Source organism: Polypterus senegalus, chromosome 10, assembly GCF_016835505.1.
Source record: "Polypterus senegalus isolate Bchr_013 chromosome 10, ASM1683550v1, whole genome shotgun sequence".
NCBI classification, from domain to species: domain Eukaryota; kingdom Metazoa; phylum Chordata; class Cladistia; order Polypteriformes; family Polypteridae; genus Polypterus; species Polypterus senegalus.
In genome coordinates, this window is record NC_053163.1 from 9,199,395 (window position 1) to 9,222,456 (window position 23,062).

General features: G+C 41.8%; 1 protein-coding gene across 1 annotated transcript; it reads left to right on the top strand.

Annotated features, from left to right (window-relative positions):
• Positions 1-338: 338 nt before the first annotated feature.
• Positions 339-19,875, top strand: LOC120536676. The gene is made up of 6 exons (XM_039765109.1): positions 339-500; positions 8,476-8,814; positions 10,021-10,317; positions 11,621-11,899; positions 13,781-13,867; positions 18,487-19,875. The coding sequence occupies exons 1-6, from the start codon at positions 461-463 to the stop codon at positions 18,774-18,776; spliced, it is 1,332 nt and encodes a 443-aa protein (XP_039621043.1). The 5' UTR covers positions 339-460; the 3' UTR covers positions 18,777-19,875.
• The last annotated feature ends 3,187 nt before the right edge of the window (positions 19,876-23,062 follow it).

Genomic DNA, 23,062 nt, shown 5'->3' on the forward strand with positions numbered 1-23,062 from the left:
AGGGCTTAAATTCCTTCACAAAATGTGGTCCACAATAGCCTAAAATGAAGGTTTATTTAGGGCTTGAGGGCTAAGAAAAGAAATAAAAAGCTTGCATAATAAGACATCGAGGTGAGTCGAACCGTATATCATATATTGGAGTTTTCTTGCACCAGGAGGTGCAGAACAAAAAATAAATAAATAAATAAACGGAAGTGATTTCAAAGTGTTCAGGAAGACAATATAAAAAGAGAACAAAATAATGAAAGAAGTCTTAACCTCCAGCCAGCCCACCCACCTCTTATCAACTAAAGCTATTTCCTCTTCCTGATCTAACCATTCCTCTCCTGATGCTGCAATCGCTACAGATAATTGCATAAGCTTTTTTTTTTTCTTTTCAGACTGTTCCTTGAAGTTTCAGAGGCTGCCGGCTTTCTCAGACCTTACAGTTCCAGCCCCCCTCCATGGCTTTTGTTCCAGGATGGGAATGTGGAGACTGCTGTTTATCCCACTACTACCAGGTGAACTTGTTTCAATTTCTTAAAGATATAGAAGTGTATCCTATTTTCAAGCTTGCTGGCAGCTTCTTATGTGCTTTTAGCTCTTATCAAAATCCACTTGCTTTTATTACCGAATATGTCTCACTTCAATAAAGTTGCAATCTCTTTTAAAGTATTTAAGAATATACGTTGATATGCCCTTCTTGTGATCAAAACGTTCTTTTCTGAAAAGCACTTTGTGTTTGAGTTTCTCACTGGGATTCCTGCCCAGAGGAGGAGCTAAAAGTGCACGAGAGCAGAAGTTCATAAACTGTACTGAAAGGAAGCCGCGCTGATATTAAAAGTGGTGTAATTTGCAAATCGACTTGATAAACTGCCAGCTATGCCAGCTTAAAAGACTGGCCGATTCACACTCTCACTAACAATTTCTTTGTTAAAATGATTTATATACACATAACTAACCACACCCAAACTAGTTTATCCTGTTTAAAGTCTTGAAGAGATGAGATGGGGGGGTGGGGTGGGGTGGGGCAGAGCCTATCTTGGCAGCATCATGCCAGGACACCATTCCAGTACTGGGGCAAATCTGGAGTTGGCAAATAACCCATGCCAACTGCCTGACTTTGGGCATACAGGAGAAAAATGAGGGTTCCCAGAGGAAAGAAGAATATGGGAAGAATATGCAATCTCTGCATAGACAATAATGATGTGCAAAATCTGAACCCACCCAGGATGGTGGTTGTATGAGACAGCAGATTTTGCCACTGTGCCAGTGGCTCCAATGGCATTCTTATGCATATGTGTGCATACATTTTTAATGACTGGTGTTTTTTTGGGATTCTAGAATTTATTAAGAAAAGTTATTGTGAAAGAAGAAAAAAAAAAAAAACTACTTGCAAGCTATGAAGGGTTAAAAGCCGTTTTACTCTAATGGCAGGTTATTCATCCAGGGTGCAGTAAGCTGACCAAAGACAATTTCCAGTTTCGTTAGGAACGCGTCTATTTGACACTGGAAAGATGGCCTTTCCTTCTTTAGCAGTCTATCTGACAAGTAAAAAAAAAAATTAGAACAGATGGCCCATTAGCATAATAAAATAAAATTCTTAAATAAACGATATTACGTTTGTTGATAAATAAGGGGAAGAGGGAGGAAGAAGAAATTATTAAAAGCCAATCGAAAAATGGAACTTTGCTGTTCTGCCTTGCAACGCAGAATCCAGGTACTCATCTGTGACTGAATAAAAATCGAATTGATTGAACTATTCCTGTCTTCCTTCTTCTTCCACATCATACACCTAATCTGTTTTTTTTTTTTTAAACTCTGATTCTAAGGGTTATTTTCCTCTAAAAAAAGTTATATTTTACTTCACGTTATTCCACCGTACTACTAGGGCAGTGGTTCTCAAACTGTGCGGTGTGACCCTCTAGGGGGTCGTGAAGTATCAAAAGGGGCGCAAAGATGTGAAGAAAAGAAAACAAGAATCGAAAATATGAAAAATCCATCTATTGAAACCAAAACAAATTAACTTAAACTACATTCTGATACTAGAAAAATAAATATCGAGTTAGATAAATGTCGATAAAAGTTAAGTAGGTATAATAAAATATGCATCTATGATATATCATTAATTAAAAAAGAACAAATTGGTATTAGTGGGCTCCTTTCAAAAAACGTTTAAAACTGTTATGGAAACTCAGGTTGCAAATACATAAAAGGTTGAGAAACGCTGGTTTAGGGGAAAAAATAAAACTGGCGGCAAAAGACGAAGGGATAAGGAGAAGAGATATAGTGGAGAGGCAAGCTAAAGATCATAACTGGGGAAACACTAGCCGAGCATCAAAACAGTTTCAATGAGAATTGAAGTCTAAAGGACAAACAGAAAATCTTTAAATTGGGAATTCAAAAAAAGTTGTATATTTCAGGAAATTGCACAAAGGTTTTGCATATCCATAATCTTGGATAGTGAAAGGTCACATTGTGGGGGAAATCTTTTATCTTGTCACCCGAATGGTGTCATGCACGGTGACAATTTCATATTTTCACCATGGCAACGAATAAACTAATGGCAGTGCCCATTAAAAACAATGAAACAATAAAACATACCAACATGAAAAAAAAAAAATAAGGCAAGATAATGTAATCTCCATAATGAAAAGTTCCTTAATGGGTGAAGCAAATGTTAAAAATATAATGACCACCTTGAGACTGGCATGTTCATTCTCAAATATTCTGAGAATTAGATAAAACTATTTAATGTGTGTGTGTTTTGCTCTTTGTTATTTTTCACCTGGTTACAGAATTCTCACTTTTGTGATTTCTGATTTTGGCATTTGCTTAGGACCTTTGGTTGTGAATTTCACTTGGATTCTGATGAACATATTATATTCTTATCCTCAAACCTCTGCCTTGTCTCTCCAAGGTGTAACATCATTACCACCATGCCTTCCCTTGTAGCCTCCTTAAAGTTCTTGTCTGTGTCCTTGTAAGTCTGCAGTTAAAGGATATTCAAGTTCAAGTTTCTTGTCAAGTAAATGTAGTGAAATGAAATTCTTACTTACACATCTCATCAGAACAGTAACATCAATACAAAACCACGGAAGACACCAAAAAGCAAATAAAGAATGCATCGTGTGTATATAAAATATACAAAAACCAGTAACGGGTACTACAATTGACCTGAGCATTTCTAGTTTTCATCCTCTTTCTCTGTACGTTTACCATTCGTTTACTCAGAGGTTGATGCACTCGCTGCTTCTTCTCTTGTCCCGTCGGCATCTTTTTGTGTTAAAACTGATTACGTTTTTGTGTTGCAATTACTTAGTATGTTTTCTTTAATTTTTCACTTAAGCTGCCTCAAGAATGATTTAAGATTTGAAGAGGCAGAGGACGTGATGGCGAAGGTAGTAGGGATGAGAATGGCGCCTGTACACATACGCCACACTGGCACCCTGCTGCCGAGAGGTGATTCTACAATAAAATAAAATAAAAATAAAAAGCTCCTCCTTGAACCGTCAGCTTATCGTGGTGGAGGGGTTTGCATGTCCCAATGATCCTAGGAGCTATGTTGTCCGGGGCTTTATGCCCCTGGTAGGGCCACCCAAGGCAAACTGGTCCTGGGTGAGGGATGAGACAAAGAGCGGTTCAATAAACCTCCAATGAAAATAAAACTGGACAACGCTTTCCCTTGCCCGACGCTGGTCACCGGGCCCCCTCGGGAGCCAAGCCTGGAGGTGGGGCTCGATGGCGAGCGCCTGGTGGCCGGGCCTGCACCCATGGGGCTCGGCCGGGCACAGCCCGAAGAGGTAACGTGGGTCCTCCTCCCCATGGGCTCACCACCTATGGGAGGGGCCAAGGAGGTTGGGTGCAATGTGAGTTGGTTGGTGGCGAGGCGGGACCTTGGCGGTCTGATCCTCGGCTACAGAAACTGGCTCTTGGGACGTGGAATGTCACCTCTCTGAAGGGGAAGGAGCCTGAGCTAGTGCGCGAGGTCGAGAGGTTCCGCTAGATATAGTCGGACTCACCTCGACGCACAGCTTGGACTCTGGAACCAATCTCCTTGAGAGGGGCTGAACTCTCTACCACTCTGGAGTTGCCCCGGTGAGGCGCCGAGCAGGTGTGGGCATACTTATTGCCCCCGACTCGGAGCCTGTGCATTGGGGTTTACCCCGGTGGACGAGAGGGTGGCCTCCCTCCGCCGGGTGGGGAAGGGTCCTGACTGTTGTTTGTGCATATGCGCCAAACAGCAGTTTGGAGTATCCACCCTTTTTGGAGTCTCTGGAGGGGTTGCTAGAGGGCATACCTTCTAGGATTCCCTCGTTTTGCTGGGAGACTTCAATGCTCACGTGGGCAATGACAGTGAGACCTGGAAGGACAGAGATTGGGAGGAATGGCCCCCCTGATATGAACCCGAGCGGTGTTTTGTTATTGGACTTCTGTGCTCGCCACGGATTGTCCATAACAACACCATGTTCAAGCATAAGGGTGTTCATATGTGCACTTGGCACCAGGACACCCTAGGCCTCAGGTCGATGATCGACTTTGTGGTCGTGTCGCCGGACTTGCGCCATATGTCTTGGACACTCGGGTGAAGAGAGGGGCGGAGCTGTCAACTGATCACCACCTGGTGGTGAGTTGGCTTCGATGGTGGGGGAAGATGCCGGTCAGACCTGGTAGGCCCAAACGTGTTGTGAGGGTCTGCTGGGAACGGCTGGCAGAGTCCCCTGTCAGAAGTAGCTTCAACTCCCACCTCCGCAGAACTTCAACCACGCCCCGAGGGAGGTGGGGACATTGAGTCCGAATGGGCCATGTTCCGTGCCTCTATTGTTGAGGCGGCTGACCGGAGCTGTGGCCGCAAGGTGGTGGTGCCTGTCGTGGCGGCAATCCCCAACCCGTTGGTGGACACCGCGTGAGGGATGCCGTCAAGCTGAAGAAGGAGTCCTATAGGACTTTTTGTCCTGTGGGTCTCTGGAGGCAGCTGATAGGTACCGCAGGCCAAGCGGAACGCTGCCGGTTGTTGCTGAGGCAAAACTCGGGCATGGGAGGAGTTTGAGAGGCCATGGAGAACGACTTTGGACGGCTTCGAGGAGATTCTGGTCCACCGTCCGGCGCCTCAGGAGGGGAAGCAGTGCAGTGTCAACACCGTATATGGTGGGGATGGTGCGCTGCTGACCTCGACTCGGACGTTGTGGGTCGGTGGGAGGAGTACTTCAAGACCTCCTCAATCCCACTAACATGCCTTCCACGAGGAAGCAGAGCCTGGGGACTCTGAGGTGGGCTCTCCCATCTCTGGGACTGAAGTCACCGAGGTGGTCAAAAACTCCTTGGTGGCAGGGCCCCGGGTGGATGAGATACCGGAGTTCCTTAAGGCTCTGGATGTTGTAGGACTGTCTTGGTTGACACGCCTCTGCAACATCGCATGGACATCGGGACAGTGCCTCTGGATTGGCAGACGGGGTGGTGGTCCCCTCTTTAAAAGGGGACCGGAGGGTGTGTTCCAACTATAGAGGGATCACACTCCTCAGCCTCCCTGGAAAAGTCTATTCGGGGTTCTGGAGAGGAGGGTCCGCCGGATAGTGAACCTCGGATTCAGGAGGAACAGTGTGGTTTTCGGCCCTGGTCGCGAACAGTGGACCAGCTCTTCACCCTTAGCAGAGTCCTGGAGGGTGCATGGGAGTTTGCCCGACCGGTCTACATGTGTTTTGTGGACTTGGAAAAGGCATTCGACCGTGTCCCTCGGGAATCCTGTGGGGGTGCTCGGGAGTATGGGGTACCGGACCCCTGATAAGAGCTGTTCGGTCTCTGTACAACCGTGTCAGAGCTTGGTCCGCATTGCCGCAGTAAGTCGAGCCCGCTTCCAGTGAGAGTTGGACTCCGCCAGGGCTGCCCTTTGTCACCGATTCTGTTCATAACTTTTATGGACAGAATTTCTAGGCGCAGCCAGGGTGTTGAAGGGGTCCGGTTTGGTGGACTCAGGATTGGGTCACTGCTTTTGCAGATGATGTTGTCCTGTTTGCTTCATCAGGCCGTGATCGTCAGCTCTCTCTGGATCGGTTCGCAGCTGAGTGTGAAGCGGCTGGGATGAGAATCAGCACCTCCAAATCCGAGCATGGTCCTCAGCCGAAAAGGGTGGAGTGCCCTCTCAGGGTTGGGGAGAGATCCTGCCCCAAGTGGAGGAGTTCAAGTATCTCGGGTCTTGTTCACGAGTGAGGGAAGAATGGAGCGTGAGATCGACAGGCGGATCGGTGCGGCATCCGCAGTGATGCGGGCTCTGCATCGGTCTGTCGTGGTGAAAAAGGAGCTGAGCCGTAAGGCAAAGCTCTCAATTTACCAGTCGATCTACCTTCCTACCCTCACCTATGGTCATGAGCTATGGGTAGTGACCGAAAGAACGAGATCGCGAATACAAGCGGCTGAAATGAGTTTCCTCCGCAGGGGGTCTGGGCTTTCCCTTAAAGATAGGGTGAGAAGCTCAGTCATCCGGGAGGGGCTCAGAGTAGAGCCGCTGCTCCTCCGCATCGAGAGGAGTCAGATGAGGTGGCTCGGCATCTGATCAGGATGCCTCCTGGACGCCTCCCTGGTGAGGTGTTCCGGGCACGCCCAACCGGGAGGAGGCCCCGGGGAAGACCCAGGACACGCTGGAGGGACTATGTCTCCGGCTGGCCTGGGAACGCCTTTGGGATTCTCCCGAAGAGCTGGAAGAAGTGGCCGGGAGAGGGAAGTCTGGGCCTCTCTGCTTAAGCTGCTGCCCCCGCGACCCGACCTCGGATAAGCGGAAGAGAATGGATGGATGGATGGAAAAATAAAAAGAGAAATAATCTTGAAGGTCAATCATCACCCCAAAAGTGGATAGTAGACGTCACGCAGTATATGTCTACCAAATTTTAGGTCAATTGGTCAAACGGTTTGCAAGCTACAGGTGATTTAAAATCCTGGACAGACAAACGAACAGCCACGGTAGCATATTATACATAAAGACCATTAATGGCACAGTGTCAGACGTCGTGGTACATTTTCTGATGCAGCTAGAAGAAAAAAACTTTGTAACGCTGCCGCCAAATACACAAAACAATTACTTTGACAATCATGTTATATTATTTTTAAAATGTTTCCTTTTCTTTTCATAACTTCTTTAACACACTACTTCTCCTGTTGCTGGTATATATATATATATATATATATATATATAGATAGATAGATAGAGATATATATAGATAGATAGATATGAGAACAACATATATATATATATATATATATACATAGATAGATAGATATGAGAACAACACTCATATCAATGACAAAACAATTACATTAACAATCAAGTTACGTTATTTTTAAAATGTGTCCTTTTCTTTTTCGTACCTTCTTTAACACACTACTTCTCCGCTGCGAAGCGCGGGTATTCTGCTAGTTATACATAAAGACCATTAACGGCACACTGCACGATAACATACAGTTAATACACTTGACTTGAGTATTCCTAGTTTTTATCCTCTTTCTCTGTCTCTGTTTATCATTCGTTTGCTCAGAGTTTGATGCGCTTGCTGCTTCCTGAGCAGCTCTTCTTTCCTCCACCCTAGCGGCCTGCTGCTTCTCTTCTTCCATCGGCATCTTTTCAAGTTAAAACTGATTAAGTCAATGTCTGTGTTGAAATTAGGCCTACTTAGTACGTTTTCTTTAATTTTTCACTTAAGGTGGCACTTAAGTCTTCAATCTGCCTCAAGAATTATTTAAGATATGAAGAGCCAGGGGAAGTGACGGCGAAGGTGGTAGGGATGAGAACAGCACCAGTAAGCATATGTCACACTGGTGCCCTGCTGGAAAGTTGATTCTACAATGAATTAAAAATAAAAGAGGAATAACCTTGGCGGTCAATCATCACCCCGAAAGCGGATAGTAGACGTCACGTAGTATATGTGTACCAAATTTCAGGTCAGTAGGTCAAACGGTTTGCGAGCTACAGGTGATTTAAAATCCTGGACAGACAAACAGACAGACACGGTAGCATATTATATATAAAGATATGCAAGTATGCACATACTATTTTTATTTTTATGTCATTACATTAGTTATTATAACATGAGCACAACAAGCATTTGTTATTATTGTGACTGGCTGTTGTGTAAAGAAACTGATTCTACTAAGGTTAAGTGTGAACGGTTTGGGTTGCCAGAAGAAAGGAGTGATTAAAGCAGGATGGTGGACGTCTTTAATAATCCTGCTTACCTTTTTAACACAGCGACTGTTAAATACTCCCTGAACAGAAGGCGCCTGCGTGCTGGTAATGTTATGTGCTGCCTTAACAGGTGCCATACCAGGATAGGATGAAGCCAGTGAGAATGGACTCTTCTCTGCACGTGCAAATGACAGAAAGCAGAATTTCACCTTGGTGAAATGAATTGCTTTTTAAACAGTTTGTTTTGAAAGGCACTGTATAAATTAAGACTGATCAGCTTGGCAGTTAAAATGTTTTACGTAATATCTGTTTTCTCTTTTTAGTGGTATTTGCTAAATTCCAGTTTTCCATTCCACACCCCGAGGTGAGCGCCTCCCTCCACGCTGATGTGGTTCTGCCTTGCAAGTTTTCTGTGAAAAACACTAAAAATGGACTGAAGTTTGTAATCATAACTTGGAAACGAAATGGCGTTCAACTGGCTCAGTATAAGGCCTATGCAGTACAAAGCACGAGCAGGACAGAGCTTTTGATTAATGAGCTCTCAAAAGGTGACGCTTCACTGCTTCTTAGGAATGTCACCGTTTCTGATGAAGGAGACTACGAATGTGAAGTGCATGAGGCTCCAAACACGAGAAGTGGCAATGTGTTACTTAAAGTAACAGGTAAGGACCCCCTATCATTACTGCTTCTATCTTAAAACACGTCAGTTTAACAGAATGATTCAATGTTAATTGAAAATGTTAAATTAAAATGAGAAGAAAAATAGGTTATGACATGCCTAAGGCTACACCAGTTCAAAAAGTAACAGTAAAACATCTGCATAGTTGTTGGATCTCATGGCCATCTAGACCAGCGATTCCCAAACTTGTCCCTGGGGATCCCCTGTGGCTTCAGGTTTTTGTTTCAACCAAATTCAGAATCGGTGATAATAATTGATGTCATTTAGTTCTCTTATTCTGCATTTAGAAAAGCACAGCAGAAATTAGGGTTAGGGGTTAGGGTTAGCAGTATGATTTTTACATTATAAGACATGTATCTATTTTTTTGCTATAGCTTTAACTGCTTAACTCTTTTTTGGTGTTGTTCTATTATTTTTCTCTTATTCTGTGTGGTCCACTCCCTTCATAGTATTCTAATAATGACAATTAACAACAAGCAAAGCAGAGAGCCAGGCGAACAACACTAAAGGATGAAAGGCTACAACTGCTTCAGCGTCAGACCCTCAAATTAGTCAATAATGGAAAAGGTAGAATGGAAATTAACATGAATGTATATAAAAAGTAAAAAAAAAAAATCCACATATACCAGCTTAATTTTTATTAAGATGTATTAACACACTTACTTTTGTAATTTCCTCATTGACATCAAAACCCAGAAACTGGAAAATAACAGCAAGTCAAGTCAAATTAAAAACAGAAATTGGTTGGAACAAAAATCTGCAGCCCCCAGTGGGAACCACTGATCTAGATGATCTAATAAGCACCTTATTTGTTTGCACTAAATATGTCAGTTATTTCGGTTAGGTGTTTTATACACGTATTGAGAAAATTATTAGGAATGCCTGTATATCTGCTTATAGATAGATAGATAGATAGATAGATAGATAGATAGATAGATAGATAGATAGATAGATAGATAGATAGATAGATAGATAGATAGATAGATAGATAGATAGATAGATAGATAGATAGTTTAGTGTAGTAGGCAGGATAACATTGTAAGATAGATAGATATTTTAGTATAGTAGGCAGGATAACATAGATAGATAGATAGATAGATAGATAGATAGATAGATAGATAGATAGCTATAAGAATAAATTGTTTTAAGTTGTTTGCAGAATTTTTCAATTTTTCTTTTTCTTTTCCAGCTTCTCCTAATGTCTTAGTGAAGCCAACTCTGTTGCTGGTGGATAAGGAAAATATCCTGGTGTGTCAAGCGGAAGGTTTTTACCCAAGGATTATTTCCATTGAGTGGCTCAAAGACTCCACTTCACTTCCAAAGCAGGAACCTCTTTATTTTAAGGACAATTCAGATGGCACTTTCAGTGCAATGAGTCACTACAACTACACTCCCACCAGCTCAGAAATTGGTGGAAACCTGACATGCCGGGTGACATCTGGGTCACAGCTCAGACACATGGTGGAGATTCCTCTTAAGATCTGCAGTAAGTTGGAATTATGTATTTTATATGAATACACAGGTAATCTGCTCCTTTGAATTGGGCTACAGTATTAAAGAGAAATGAAATTTACGTTGCTTTAAATTTTATGACATCTTTCACAATATGTGCCAAATAAAGATGCTTCACCAAGCAGTTAAGAAAACAATGCAAAACATCACTGCATAATGTAGTTATTTACTGAGTAATTTAGAGATAAATGACTAAGAGGGCTAGAGATACTCTGAAGAGACAAATAATACCTGTCATTAAATCAGAATTTTTAAAAAAGTAGAGTAAAAGAGATGCGAAGGGCAGGATTTCAGTTACATTTTAAACATTAAGGCTGATGAATCTACTCATATAGAGTCCTGCAACGTATGTTCCTTAGAGTAGAATTTGCCAATGTGACAAGGCAGTCACCATGTGAAGGAGGTTATTATAGTATTACAGTCTTAAAAGTCTACAGGGCCCTGATTAAAACATGGTATTATCATAGGAAGAGTGAAACTCACCAAGTTCATTATTAGACATAGGAATGAATTCTGCCACATTACTTCAAACCACTTGTGGGGTCCTAAAAAGGACCTTTGACTTCTTTAGCAATGCCTCCACCACATTGTCAGGTCTCCGAGCTGCTTTGTTCATTGACCTGGATACCTATGTCGCCCAGCTGTGCCTCACTCCACTTACTCGGAGTAAGAGGCAACCCTCTGATCTGCTCACATGCACTAAAAGAGTCACATGCACAGATTCTACCCACACAAGCCCACATTATGAATGATGCTTGCACAGCCACCTATCACTCCTCAGTACTCCACATTGAGACACCGTAGTTTTGGTAGTCTGAACAAAGATGCCCAGATGTCTCTTTTCCCCACCACATCCTCTAACTTTTCCAGGTGGGTACCGGGGCATGCCCAGGCCAGATATAATCTCTCCAGCATGTCCTAGGTCTGGCCCGAGGTCTCCTCCTGCTTGAAAATGCTTGAAACACTTTGCCAGAGAGGCATCCAGAAGGCCTCCTGATCAGATGCCTGAACCAGCTCAACTGATGTCTTTTGATGTGCAGGAGCAGCAGCTTCTTCTGAATGTCTGACCTCCTCACCCTCTCTCTCTCATTTCTCCTGCTTGTATCCATGATGTTCTGAATGTTCTGATACACTGTGAAAATATTCAGGTGGCAATTCAGAATAAATCAAACTTTCCACTTTAAGACTTTATGGAAGTTAACTATAAACTGACTTGCAATATTATAGCTAACTGTTACAGTTCTCCTTATAAGCCTGTCTGCTTTTTGATCTCATAGAGCTGAATATCAATGTATCACCCAAAACCCTGATGCACGGTAAGGAAGAGAAGGTCACTTGCAGGGTGGATGGTTGTCACTTCAGTAAAGTCACTGTGAGCTGGAAAAGAAATGAGAGAACTTTTACTGTGGTGCACTGTCAGGGAACGAAGGAGTGTGAGAGTGAAGCGACCTTCATGATGACAAAAGCAGAGGAGAAGGAGGTGGACTACTCCTGTGAGGCTGAAATAGAAGGGCTTGGCAAGCCACTGATTGAACGTGTCATGTTAAATGTACAAGGTACACAAGTAGATTTTTGCTTTTTATTTTCAGTGTGTAATAGTAATGAAACGTTGAGGTTAATAGCTCATCCACACATGAGGCTACATGAAATGAGAAAACAATCTATATATAAATAAGTCAATGTGTGTATGTATGTTCCAGCATCATGTCCGAATGGCTGAAGCGATTTTCATAAAACTTGGTACACGTGTTCCTCAATGGTCAACTAAAAATACGTTAGGGTGAAATCAGCCATAACCCACTCCCTTCTGGGTAGAGTTGGGGGTGATCTTGCGGTCTTGTATGCACGTTATCATCCAGCTGACACTCGGAAAGATCACCAGAGGGCGAACTGGAGGTGACTGCCAGCATTCTTTATGTTTGAGCACCACTGCGCCCCTGTTGCTTTTGAAATGAAATAGAGATCTACGCGTGCAAGTGTGTGTGTCTGTCCAGCCCGGAAGTGAGACGTACAGTCGGGGTGAGGGCTCCAGCTCTGAGAATACACAAGCGAGGCCAGCACACCAGCCAAAGGAAACCTCCCAAGAAAGACAGTCGCTTAGCTGCTAATGCAAAAACGATGCAAGCACGTTGGCAACATGAATCCTTCTAGCAGAGAGATGCCCAGAGTAGTTCTGATGATTTCAATACAGGGTGGTCCAGATCTAATTATGCAATTATGAAAAGGCAAACACATTGCACCCACTGTTCGACTGACAACCATCTCCTCACCATTTTGGAATGCAGGGCAGGTGCTGCCATCTATCGGCAACAAAAAAAATGTAAGTGAAATCTCTATGTGCAGGGCAGGTGCTGTGAATTCTCTATGTAATAAACTTAATAAGTTATAACGTAATGAAAATTGGATAATTAGATCTGGACCACCCTATACTTATTAGGATCCCGTGCTGTACACAGTTAGTATATAGCAGGCGACTGCCAGCATTCTTTATATTTGAGCACCACCGCGCCCCTATTGCTTTTCAAATTAAATAGAGCTGGCTGGTTCCAAGCGTCAACTGAATGATAACATCCATACAAGACCGCAAAACAAGCACATTAGTGAAACTTCATTGTTCGTTAATTTATTTTTATTTTTAAAGTTGTGTTTTTCTTCAATGATATTTTTCTCAAACAATTAAAAAAAAACACTTTATTTTCCTCCCGGGCAATGCTGGGCATTTCAGCTAGTATTCAATAACAAATAAAATGTACCAACATACAGCCCCCTCTGGTGGATGCAAATATTTTTGCAACCCTAGTGCCCACCTATTGTTAAATTATTTTGTGTCTGCTCAGCCAGTACTGATGTCTGATGTCTTATTCAAACAAATAAGTATTGGCATTTAGATATAAAACACATTTTTTACTCAACATATCTTCAGTTTGGCTTTGTCTAGCTGCAGGATCTGGAAGAACGAAGCCGCCAGTCTTGTTAGGTCCAGAGGCCCATTGACTTGTGATCTGTCCCACCCATCACATTTTACAATTAAAGTCTGGCAGGACAGCTTTGCTCACAGCATTCAAGACCTAAAGTGAAAAGTTTAGTGCATTAAATTAATTATCCAGATGCTTAAAACTCTGCCTGTTTTTTGGCTTTAATATTATAAATATGTATCCGTCTTCTTGATGGATAACATATTATGAAAAGAATGATAATAGTGATGGAAAAATTCAGTAGTGGAGCTTTAGAATTTTAGGAGTGAGAGTTTGAATAGACTTAGGATCAAGGGTTAGAGGACTCTGAGCAGATTATATACAGTAACAGGTGGACAGCGGAGACACTTGGAGAAAGTCGCCAGCAGCCGTGCATCTCTGAATACTCATCTCATGCCACAAAAGACTGGTGCTAGTCTTGTGCCGAAATGTCTCACTTTATAATCCTTATCTTTCCGTCAGGTGAAAATAAGCCACTCCTTATAATAACATGGATACTTTCAGCCATCACACTGATATTCCTTATGAGTCTGGCAGTTTTAATGGCAGGTAAGTAAATCATTTAATGCCTTTTTTAATTATTCTACTTTTAAAGAAGATAATTCTGCTATTGTAAAATGATGATGCAGATTTGAATACTAACAACACCCATTCCCATTGCATTGCACTTATTAGGAACCAATTAGCAGGGTATTGTAACATAATTAAAACAGAAAGGTGCAGTTACAGTCAATTCCCGTTATCCATTGGGGTTACATTTCTCAGAAACCGCAGATACTGAAGCATTGATCCTATGGGAAATAAAGGTTTAATTTCTGGTGGAACTTTAGCTTTGATGGAGGACCGGTGGGGGGGGGATCTTCCCCTTGAGGCTCAGTAATGATTCCTTTTTTTTTGTAGTCAAGTTTAATCATTTTTTTGATGCTCCACCACAGACCATGAGAGACTGCAGCAGAATTGATCCGTGGACCTCAGCAAACCATCCAATCGGTAACAGCAACAGGTGTTATGTAGAAAGGGCAGGGGTGTAAGCTTATGACCTGCAGTAACTGGGAACTCCTTGTTTGTGAGGAACAATTGTAAGTCCTAGTCCCCATCACACATAGGGTTCAATGGCTTACCTACACCTTTGATCCATTCAGAGCAGTGCCTATGTAGCCCCAGACAGATCACAGACCTGTTACTGCTCAATATTACGTGTCACTGCTGTGTGATAGGCCTATCATAACTTTTTTTCTACTGTGTAGGCCACAAAATAGGCGTGATTAGACCAAGAAATAAATTACATTTTATAACAGCGAATAAGCATAGAAACAGAATCAGTAGAGAGTGAGGATTTACTCTGCCTTCCTCTGAAAAAAAAATATTCAGATCCCTCCCAAGTTTTCAAAAGTTGCTACATAATAAATGTCAGTCAGTCAGTCAGTTTCCAACCTGCTATATCCTAACACAGGGTCACGGGTATAATATCGATTGACGACACACAGACGTTAATAATGATTCTTAATATAGTTTTTAATAACTGTAAAATCATGTCAGTTTCTCATTAGGTTCTCTCAGTAAAAAAAGACCAGAATACCTTTTTTTAAGAACTTCCTTTTTCCTTCTAAAATCTCACCCACTAACATTCTACAGGAAGTTACCAACAACAGGAGTATCAATCAACATCAATATAAATTTAACTTGTTACTGAACATAAAATACACAACAACAGGGGTCTGCTGGAGCCAATCCCAGCCAACACAGGGTGCAAGGCAGGAACAAACCCCGGGCAAGGGTTCACACACACACACACACACTAGGGATAATTTAGGATCACCAATGCACCTAACCTGTAGGTCTTTGGACTGTGGGAGGAAACCCACGCAGACACGGGGAGAACATGCAAACTCCATGCAGGGAGGACCCGGGAAGCGAATGTTTCCTGTTGAATTTCTTCCAATACTTTATATAAATTTCTTGCAAACACAAAAGAAAAATTTTAAACACAAAATGATTTTGCTGAAAACATTCATGTTGCCATCATAAATATTTAGTCCTCTACATACTGGTTACTCTACGTGAACTCCCATTGGTCTTTGCCCGTGTATCATTTCAGCATCTGTTGCATTTACTGCATGAAAATAAACTTGAACTCGACAAACTCCAGTGTATAGGAATCACTGATCATTCCGTGTATTTAAAGAAAAGATACTAAAATGAAGACTCAAATATGGTATAGTGATGTCTAGGATAATGTGATAAAAATGAAGAGTTTAAGGAAAAATCAATCTGTTTGAGTAGTGGTAGTTCAAGAAATGAATAATGAAAGCGGGCATCATGCTGCACAGACACTGCTTTAAAAAGATGGCCAACAATTCTGGCACCTGAACAAGAAAGCTTAGCATTAAAACAAGGAGACTTCCTTTATTCAAGTCACAAATGGCAGTTAATTATAGGTAGAGAACAGATTGATAATTGTGGAAGGCATTATATGTTACATAGAGAGAGATAGATAAATAGATATGAAAAGTACTATAAGCTAGTTATGAATGTTTATACTGTACAATGAGTTGCCAGTTTTTTCTGTTCACCGCCTACCTTTACAGAATTTCTACATTGCAACACGTTACACGTCACATAATAGCTATACTGTATATGGCAAGACAAATTAACATACACGGCTATCTCAAAATGAATTTTGGAAATCTTAAAATGCAGTTTGCCATTTGAGATATCTGAAACTCATTTCAAGATATCTCAAAATTTGTTCCTTTAGATTTTAAAATATCTACAATATATTTTGAAATATCAAATGGACCTTGCATGCATTTTAAGGCAGCCCAGAGTCACTTCCTGTAAAATTTTCTATTCTTTCAATGAAACTTCCAACCTATGCTAAGATATCTCAAAATGAATTTCGGGTTTCTTGAAATGCACAGCAAGTTATTTTGAGATATCTTGAAATGCATTAAAGATATCTGAAAATGGACAAGATGCTGTTTTAAAATTTCTGGAAAGGCATATGAGAGATGGAGGGAGCGATGCCTGCTTTTGCTCGTCTGTGGCTCTGGACTTCTTCTTTTCTCGGCTGCTCCCGTTAGGGTTGCCACAGTGGATCATCTTCTTCCATATCTTTCTGTCCTCATCATCTTGTTCTGTTACACCCATCATCTTCATGTCCTCTCTCACCACATCCATAAACCTTCATTTAGGTCTTCCTCTTTTCCTCTTCCCTGGCAGCTCCATCTTAGCATCCTTCTCCCAATACACCCAGCATCTCTCCTCTGCACAGGTCCAAACCAACGCTATCTTGCCTTTTTGAATTTTTCTCTGAACCGTCCAACTTGAGCTGACCCTCTAATGTCCTCATTTCTAATCCTGTCCATCCTTGTCACACCCAATGCAAATCTTAACATCTTGAACTCTGCCACCTCCAGCTCTGTCTCCTGCTTTCTGGTCAGTGCCACCGTCTCCAACCCATATAACATAGCTGGTCTCACTACCGTCCTGTAGGCCTTCCCTTTCACTCTTGCTGATACCCGCCTGTCACAAATCACTCCTGACACTCTTCTCCACCCACTCCACCCTGCCTGCACTCTCTTTTTCACCTCTCTTCCACACTCCCCATTACTCTGTGGCTCTGGACCTGGACATAATAAACTGGCAACTAGTGATGAGCAAACCCTGTTCAATTCACTTCACCTTTAATTTGGTGAAATAGATAGATAGATAGATAGATAGATAGATAGATAGATAGATAGATAGATAGATAGATAGATAGATAGATAGATAGATAGATAGATAGATAGATAGATAGACAAAAGGCAATATAAGATAGATAGATAGATAGATAGATAGATAGATAGATAGATAGATAGATAGATAGATAGATAGATAGATAGATAGATAGATAGTGATGTGCGTACAAAATGCTAGACAGAATAAAGTAGTGTATTGGTTACTTTTACTTCATCACTGCTTCACAAACCACCATAAATATTTATGAAAAAGTCTAAAGGCAGATCTGTTCTAAATGGTTCTCTAATGTGGACATACTCAAGGACTGTACATCAGTGTGGCCTTCGTTCAGCAGGTATCCTATCTATGGTTGGTACCAGCCTTACAATTGCACCTCACAGCAATTTGAAAAAAAATTGTGAAGTGAATTTTAAGTTTAGATAAGATCTATAATGATATTATTAAAAGGGTGGCACCTTGGGTAACTGGTAGCAGGCCCGCCGCCAGGGGGGGACAAACGAGACTCCTAATGGAAGGGGGCCCCTTCATGCTTGATTTGTTTGTGCATTTGGGGACCCGGGGTAAGGCAGAGGGGCCCACACGTACCCAGTTGTCTGGGGCCCAAATATTTCTGTCGGCGGGCCTGCAGGTAGTACAGAGTATCTAATGACAGAGGGTCAGTTTCTCAAGACATATGCTGATTTTATTTAAAAGATGGGCTTACAGTATGCACAAAATCCTGAAGCATTGGTGATTAAAAAAATGTAAAACATTTTACCTGTCCAACATTATTTTATTTCAAAATATTTTTGCAGCATTGCCATTAACATCAATCTTCACGTTTTCATTCTCCCGTACTCTTTTTGGTCATTTCTTCTCTACATTTTCCATCACTCCACAGATTTTCTCATTGGAAAACCCTAACCAGTTGCAGAGCTGGACTCCAAGCAATACATGCTTAAATTATAGCAAATTGTTAATGTATTCATTCATTTTCTGACTCCAATCCCCATCAAGTCTATTTTAATTTTGTTGGAGTCTATCCGTACAGCGCCAGGCATTGTCCAGGACCATCCAGTATGACACATTCGTACAAACACACATACTTAAACAGAGACAATTTAGAATTGACAAATTACTTGTTTGTGATGTTGGAAAAACAACAAAATATCCCGAGAAAAAACATACAAATCCAGCAAGAACATAAACACTCCACACATAGTCTGGAGTTGCTGCCTGCATTTGTACAGCCCAATAGTTCTAACCAAAAATAAAACTGCATATAGTTAATATTGCAAAAAAATTGCTATTTACCATATTCATTATGATTGCCCCCTGTACCTGCTATGTGGCAGTTCATGTTGGTGTGCCACTTTAGGTGCTATACCTCCTGATATCTTAGAGTTAATACCTGCAGACAGCAGACATGTTTCTTTTCTCTTTCCCAGGCTTCCATTATCACAACAAGAGCTTCATCATGTCAGATATTGATGTCCCCCAAGTAATCACAGTGAATAAGGAAGTGATTATGACATGCAGCTTCTCTGGTAAACGTTGGAAGTTTAAAAAGGCAGTTTGGAAATGGAAAGCAGAAGGAAAGCAGTGGCAACAAATCCAGTATGATGACAGTATGCGCTCTGCACGGAGCATTGAGTCCATCCAAGGAAGAAGGACCTCTGAAGAAGAGCAGACAGGCACCCTGCTGAGCGATCAGGAGACGAGCTCTGCCAACTTTTAGCCCAGTGAGGCTGATGAATGTCTGACTGTCCAGTGTCAAGTAACAGTGGTCTCAACTATCACAGGGAGAACATTGACCAAGAAAACAGAGGCTCAGATCAAGGTGGTGGCGAGAGACACTAGCGAGGTGACATAATACGTAGTCCTGCTGTGTCAAAGAGGACTGAACCACAGAGCAGATCCACCTGTATTGTCCCACTGCTCAGCTATGAATATTTTATGTTTCATCTTTAAAATATAATTGTAGGTAGAAATCATCTCATGGAGGACATTCAGTTGATTTTTTGATGCAATGCTCCTTCACCTTTACATTCAGTCAAGACCTCATTTTCAGAAATGTGCCATTAAAAATCCAAGACCCCAGCTATCTCTTTTTGTTACAGCTGGAAAGGATTACATTAAAACGGACAGGCTGAGTCGTTGTAGACCAGTACAGATAGTTGTTAAGCAAAATGAAAAAATAGCAGAAACAATACAACAAAACTACAAAGAAGCCAATGAAGCAACACATTTGTCCAAAAAAATGTGAAACCAACTCAAAGATTTTATTAAAGAAATCTACAAAGTAAAGACCACCAATCATTACCAAAATGGATCAGAACAAGGAACATCCACCTACCTGCCTGAACTCTGTGGACAGTTGTACACCTTTAGTCATATGACATGTATAATTCTTTAGCTTTAGTTTTACATTTTCCATCTCAAAATGGAACAAAACATTTGTAGTATCAAATTAATAAACATCTTCATATGAAATCTTCAGCTTCTTATGCAGTCTGTCCAATGGAGAAAACTTCAAGAAACAATAGACTGACATGTTTCTTGCGGAGGTTGTTTCAAATGACTGGGTGTGTCCAGACTTTGGACTTGTAGTGTACTTGGGAAGCATAACATGATCAAAAACATTCAATAAAAAGAAAAAATGTACAAAAGTTATTCAAATTTTTATCTTCAAGATTGAATTTTTTTCAGTGTTGGGGTTACAAAATACAAACCAGAGCCCTGTGACCTGAGGGGGAGCTACTAAGCCCCCAAGCACAACGGCATTCACAATGGTCAGTCAGTCATTATCCATCCATTCATCCATCCATTATCCAACCCGCTATATCCTAACTACAGGGTATGCTGGAGCCAAACTTAGCCAACACAGGGTGCAAGGCAGGAAACAAATCTTGGGCAGGGTGCCAGCCCACTGCAGGGCACACACACACACACCAAGCACACACTAGGGACAATTTAGGATCACCAAAGCACCTAACCTGCATGTCTATGGACTGTGGGAGGAAACCCACACAGACACGGGGAGGACATGCAAACTCCACACAGGGAGGACCCGGGAAGCGAACCTAGACGGGTCTCCTTACTGTGAGGCAGCAGCACTACCACTGCGCCACCGTGCCGCCCAGTCATTATCCAACCCACTATATCCTAACTACAGGGTCACGAGGGTCTGCTGGAGACAATCCCAGCCAGCACTGGGCACAAGACAGGAACAAATCACCGGGCATTACGCCAGCCCACAGCAGGGCACACCCACACACCCACACACCAAGCACACACTAGGGACAATTCTGGATCACCAAAGCACCTAACTTGCATGTCTTTGGACTGTGAGAGGAAACCCACGCAGACACGGGGAGAACATGCAAACTCCACACAGTGAGGACCTGGGAAGTGAACCAAGGTCTCCTTACTGTGAGGCAGCTGTGCTACCACTACACCATCATGCCGCCCACATTCACAATGGTTCAAATAATAATTTATTTGACCAAATACACAGGTTATTTTCAAATGCAAGCACAATTCCTTCTTCTTTCTCTTCCTTCCTGTCCTCCCACTTCTCCAGGTGAGCTTCATCCTCCGCCTTCTGACTCTATCTCCCCGAATGGATAAGAGGTAACTCCTTTTATACAAGATCCAGGAATACTTCCAATGCCAGAGCGTAGCCCATTGAACGCAAAAAGAAAAAAAAAAAAAACATAGTTTTGCTTAGTCAATAGTACTTTTGATTTTTGTAATAAGTAAAGTAAAAAGAAAGCCAGAAAATGAATGTACTTTGTTTATTATCCATCCATCCATCCATTATCCAACCCACTTTATCCTAACACAGGGTCACGGGGGTCTGCTGGAGTTAATTAGTTACCATTACATTGATATCAATTTAAGCTTGTGATTCAAATGTCATAGAAACAAATGCAGCTGATTGTAAACTTCAAGAGGAGTTGGAGTTAACGGTCAATGAACTTTAAACACTTTCACACAAGAAAGAGATAAGTGCTGGGAATGTTGTTAGGGCAAGAAGTTTCCACGAGCTCCCTGGAGAGGCACAGGTCCTCTATTTTGTTTGCACTGCTTATTTTTATATCCTTTTTTTCATCAGATGTTCTGTTTCTATATTTTTCTTGCACCTCCAACATTGGGACTCCCAGTGCTTTGCATGTTTTTTTTCTCGCCTGTCGCAACAGAATGCAGTGTTCAGAATGAAGAAATGGAGGACACTGATGGTATTACTAACCAGTAAGTTCTGCTTTAAGATTTCTGCTTGTTCTTCCATTTCCAGGCCTCCGTAGATTTGCTTTTTCTTTCCTAAGAACAACAGATTAAACTCTAACCTCGAGAGGGGAAACCCTGACTTAGAAGGGAGGGATTGTGTTGCTCATTTTATGGAATAGGCACCTTAGAAGCTGCCTTCAGATCTGGTCCTTTAAAGGTCTACGGGAGAGTGAGGGGCACACAGGAACTCACTAGAGAGAACTTTCAATGGATCTTCCTGTAACAAAATCGGGTCATTCATGACATTCTAATTGATTACCCCATGCTGGAAGTGACCACAGGACAAGTTTACAACCTGCTTGAAGATCACTAACACTTTCCTGCCACACTCCTACTTTCTCTTTCTTAGCATTACAAAACATTTCAAAAATAAGTGTCATCCGGAAATTACTAATGTACATGACCGTGAATAACCTCAATGACAATGAAGGCTTCCTTCCTTCCTTCAGTCAGGAGATAGGCAGATGGTGTTAGGTTAAAGATTTATATACAGACAATTTATTCACGGTCATGTCCATTTGTATTTCAACTCTAGATGACAGTTATTTTTCAAATGTTTTGCAAAGCAAAGAGAGAGAAAGTAGGAGAGTGGTGGCCATTAATTCTTGTCAATCTCTGCACAGTGTGACTCCAGATGGAAATAAAAAAGAAAAGAAAAGAAAGAAGGAGGAACAAAGAGGAATGAACAGAAGTTAAAGAACTATGAATTTCTACGCCATTAAGTAGTGGAATGAAAAATATGCAAGCGTTAGGGGTAAAGGCTCACGGGTGAGAGGAAAAGGTCAGGATTGTGAAAAAGAAAGAGAGGAGGCGCGAAGATGAGTGAGATGAGTGTTTTATTGAATTTAAGAGTTCAGGCACCTCAGGGGGTAGACAAAGGTTCAACACTTCGCATTTACAGGCCCAGTGGTATGGAAGGGAATTTGGATTGCATCCTTTTTTTTGTATCTTCCTCCTTTAATTACTTCCTTGTGAGTTTTATTGCTTTTGTACAATGTAGCTTCCTTGGCATAATTCTTGATACAGTATGTATTGTGAAAGTGGGACAGGGAACAATCAAATTGTTACGCTTCTTAATATCCCCCAGGCCACTAAAGCACACTGAGGGTTAAAAATCACAGAAGTACTAGTTAGGACAGACAGACTGATTCTCTCCAATTACACTCGGTGGTGGGAGAAGTTTGCAGGGAAACCTACTGCCACTTGGGCAGCGTTTCTCAACCTTTAAGTATTTGTCACCCGAGTTTTCATAACAGTTTTAATCGTGCCCCCGTAACGTTTTTTTTTAAAGGAGCCCACTAATACCAATTTGTTCTTTTTTAATTAATGATATATCATATATATATATTTTATTGACATTTATCTAACTCTATATTTATTTTTCTAGTATCAGAATGTAGTTTAAGTTAATTCGTTTTGGTTTCAATTGATGTATTTTTGATTCTTGTTTTCTTTTTTTCACATCTTTGCTGCCCCCCTTTTTGTTGCTTCACGCCCCCCTAGGGGGGCCCGTCCCACAAATTGAGAACCACTGCACTAGGGGGAGATTCTTAAGGGTACCTGCAGACCTTTGAGCACCGGCTGGGTAACCCAGAAACAGGTTGAGGGCTTACTCGGATGGGTTTCCTGACTTGGGCATAAGTATACAGGAGGCCTTGAAGTTGGGAGGAAGCCATTGCTGAGTGGCTAAGTAAGGAAAGGAGGCTGAAAGATCAACAGAACAGCCAGAAAACT

What these genes read in the sequence shown, in the direction of transcription:
- LOC120536676 (XM_039765109.1), top strand. Translation starts at nt 461, where the DNA reads ATGGGAATGTGGAGACTGCTGTTTATCCCACTACTACCAG. An exon ending in TGTGTTACTTAAAGTAACAG is followed by an intron (nt 8,815 to 10,020) that starts GTAAGGACCCCC and finishes TTTCTTTTCCAG; the next exon opens with CTTCTCCTAATGTCTTAGTG. An exon ending in TGTCATGTTAAATGTACAAG is followed by an intron (nt 11,900 to 13,780) that starts GTACACAAGTAG and finishes TCTTTCCGTCAG; the next exon opens with GTGAAAATAAGCCACTCCTT.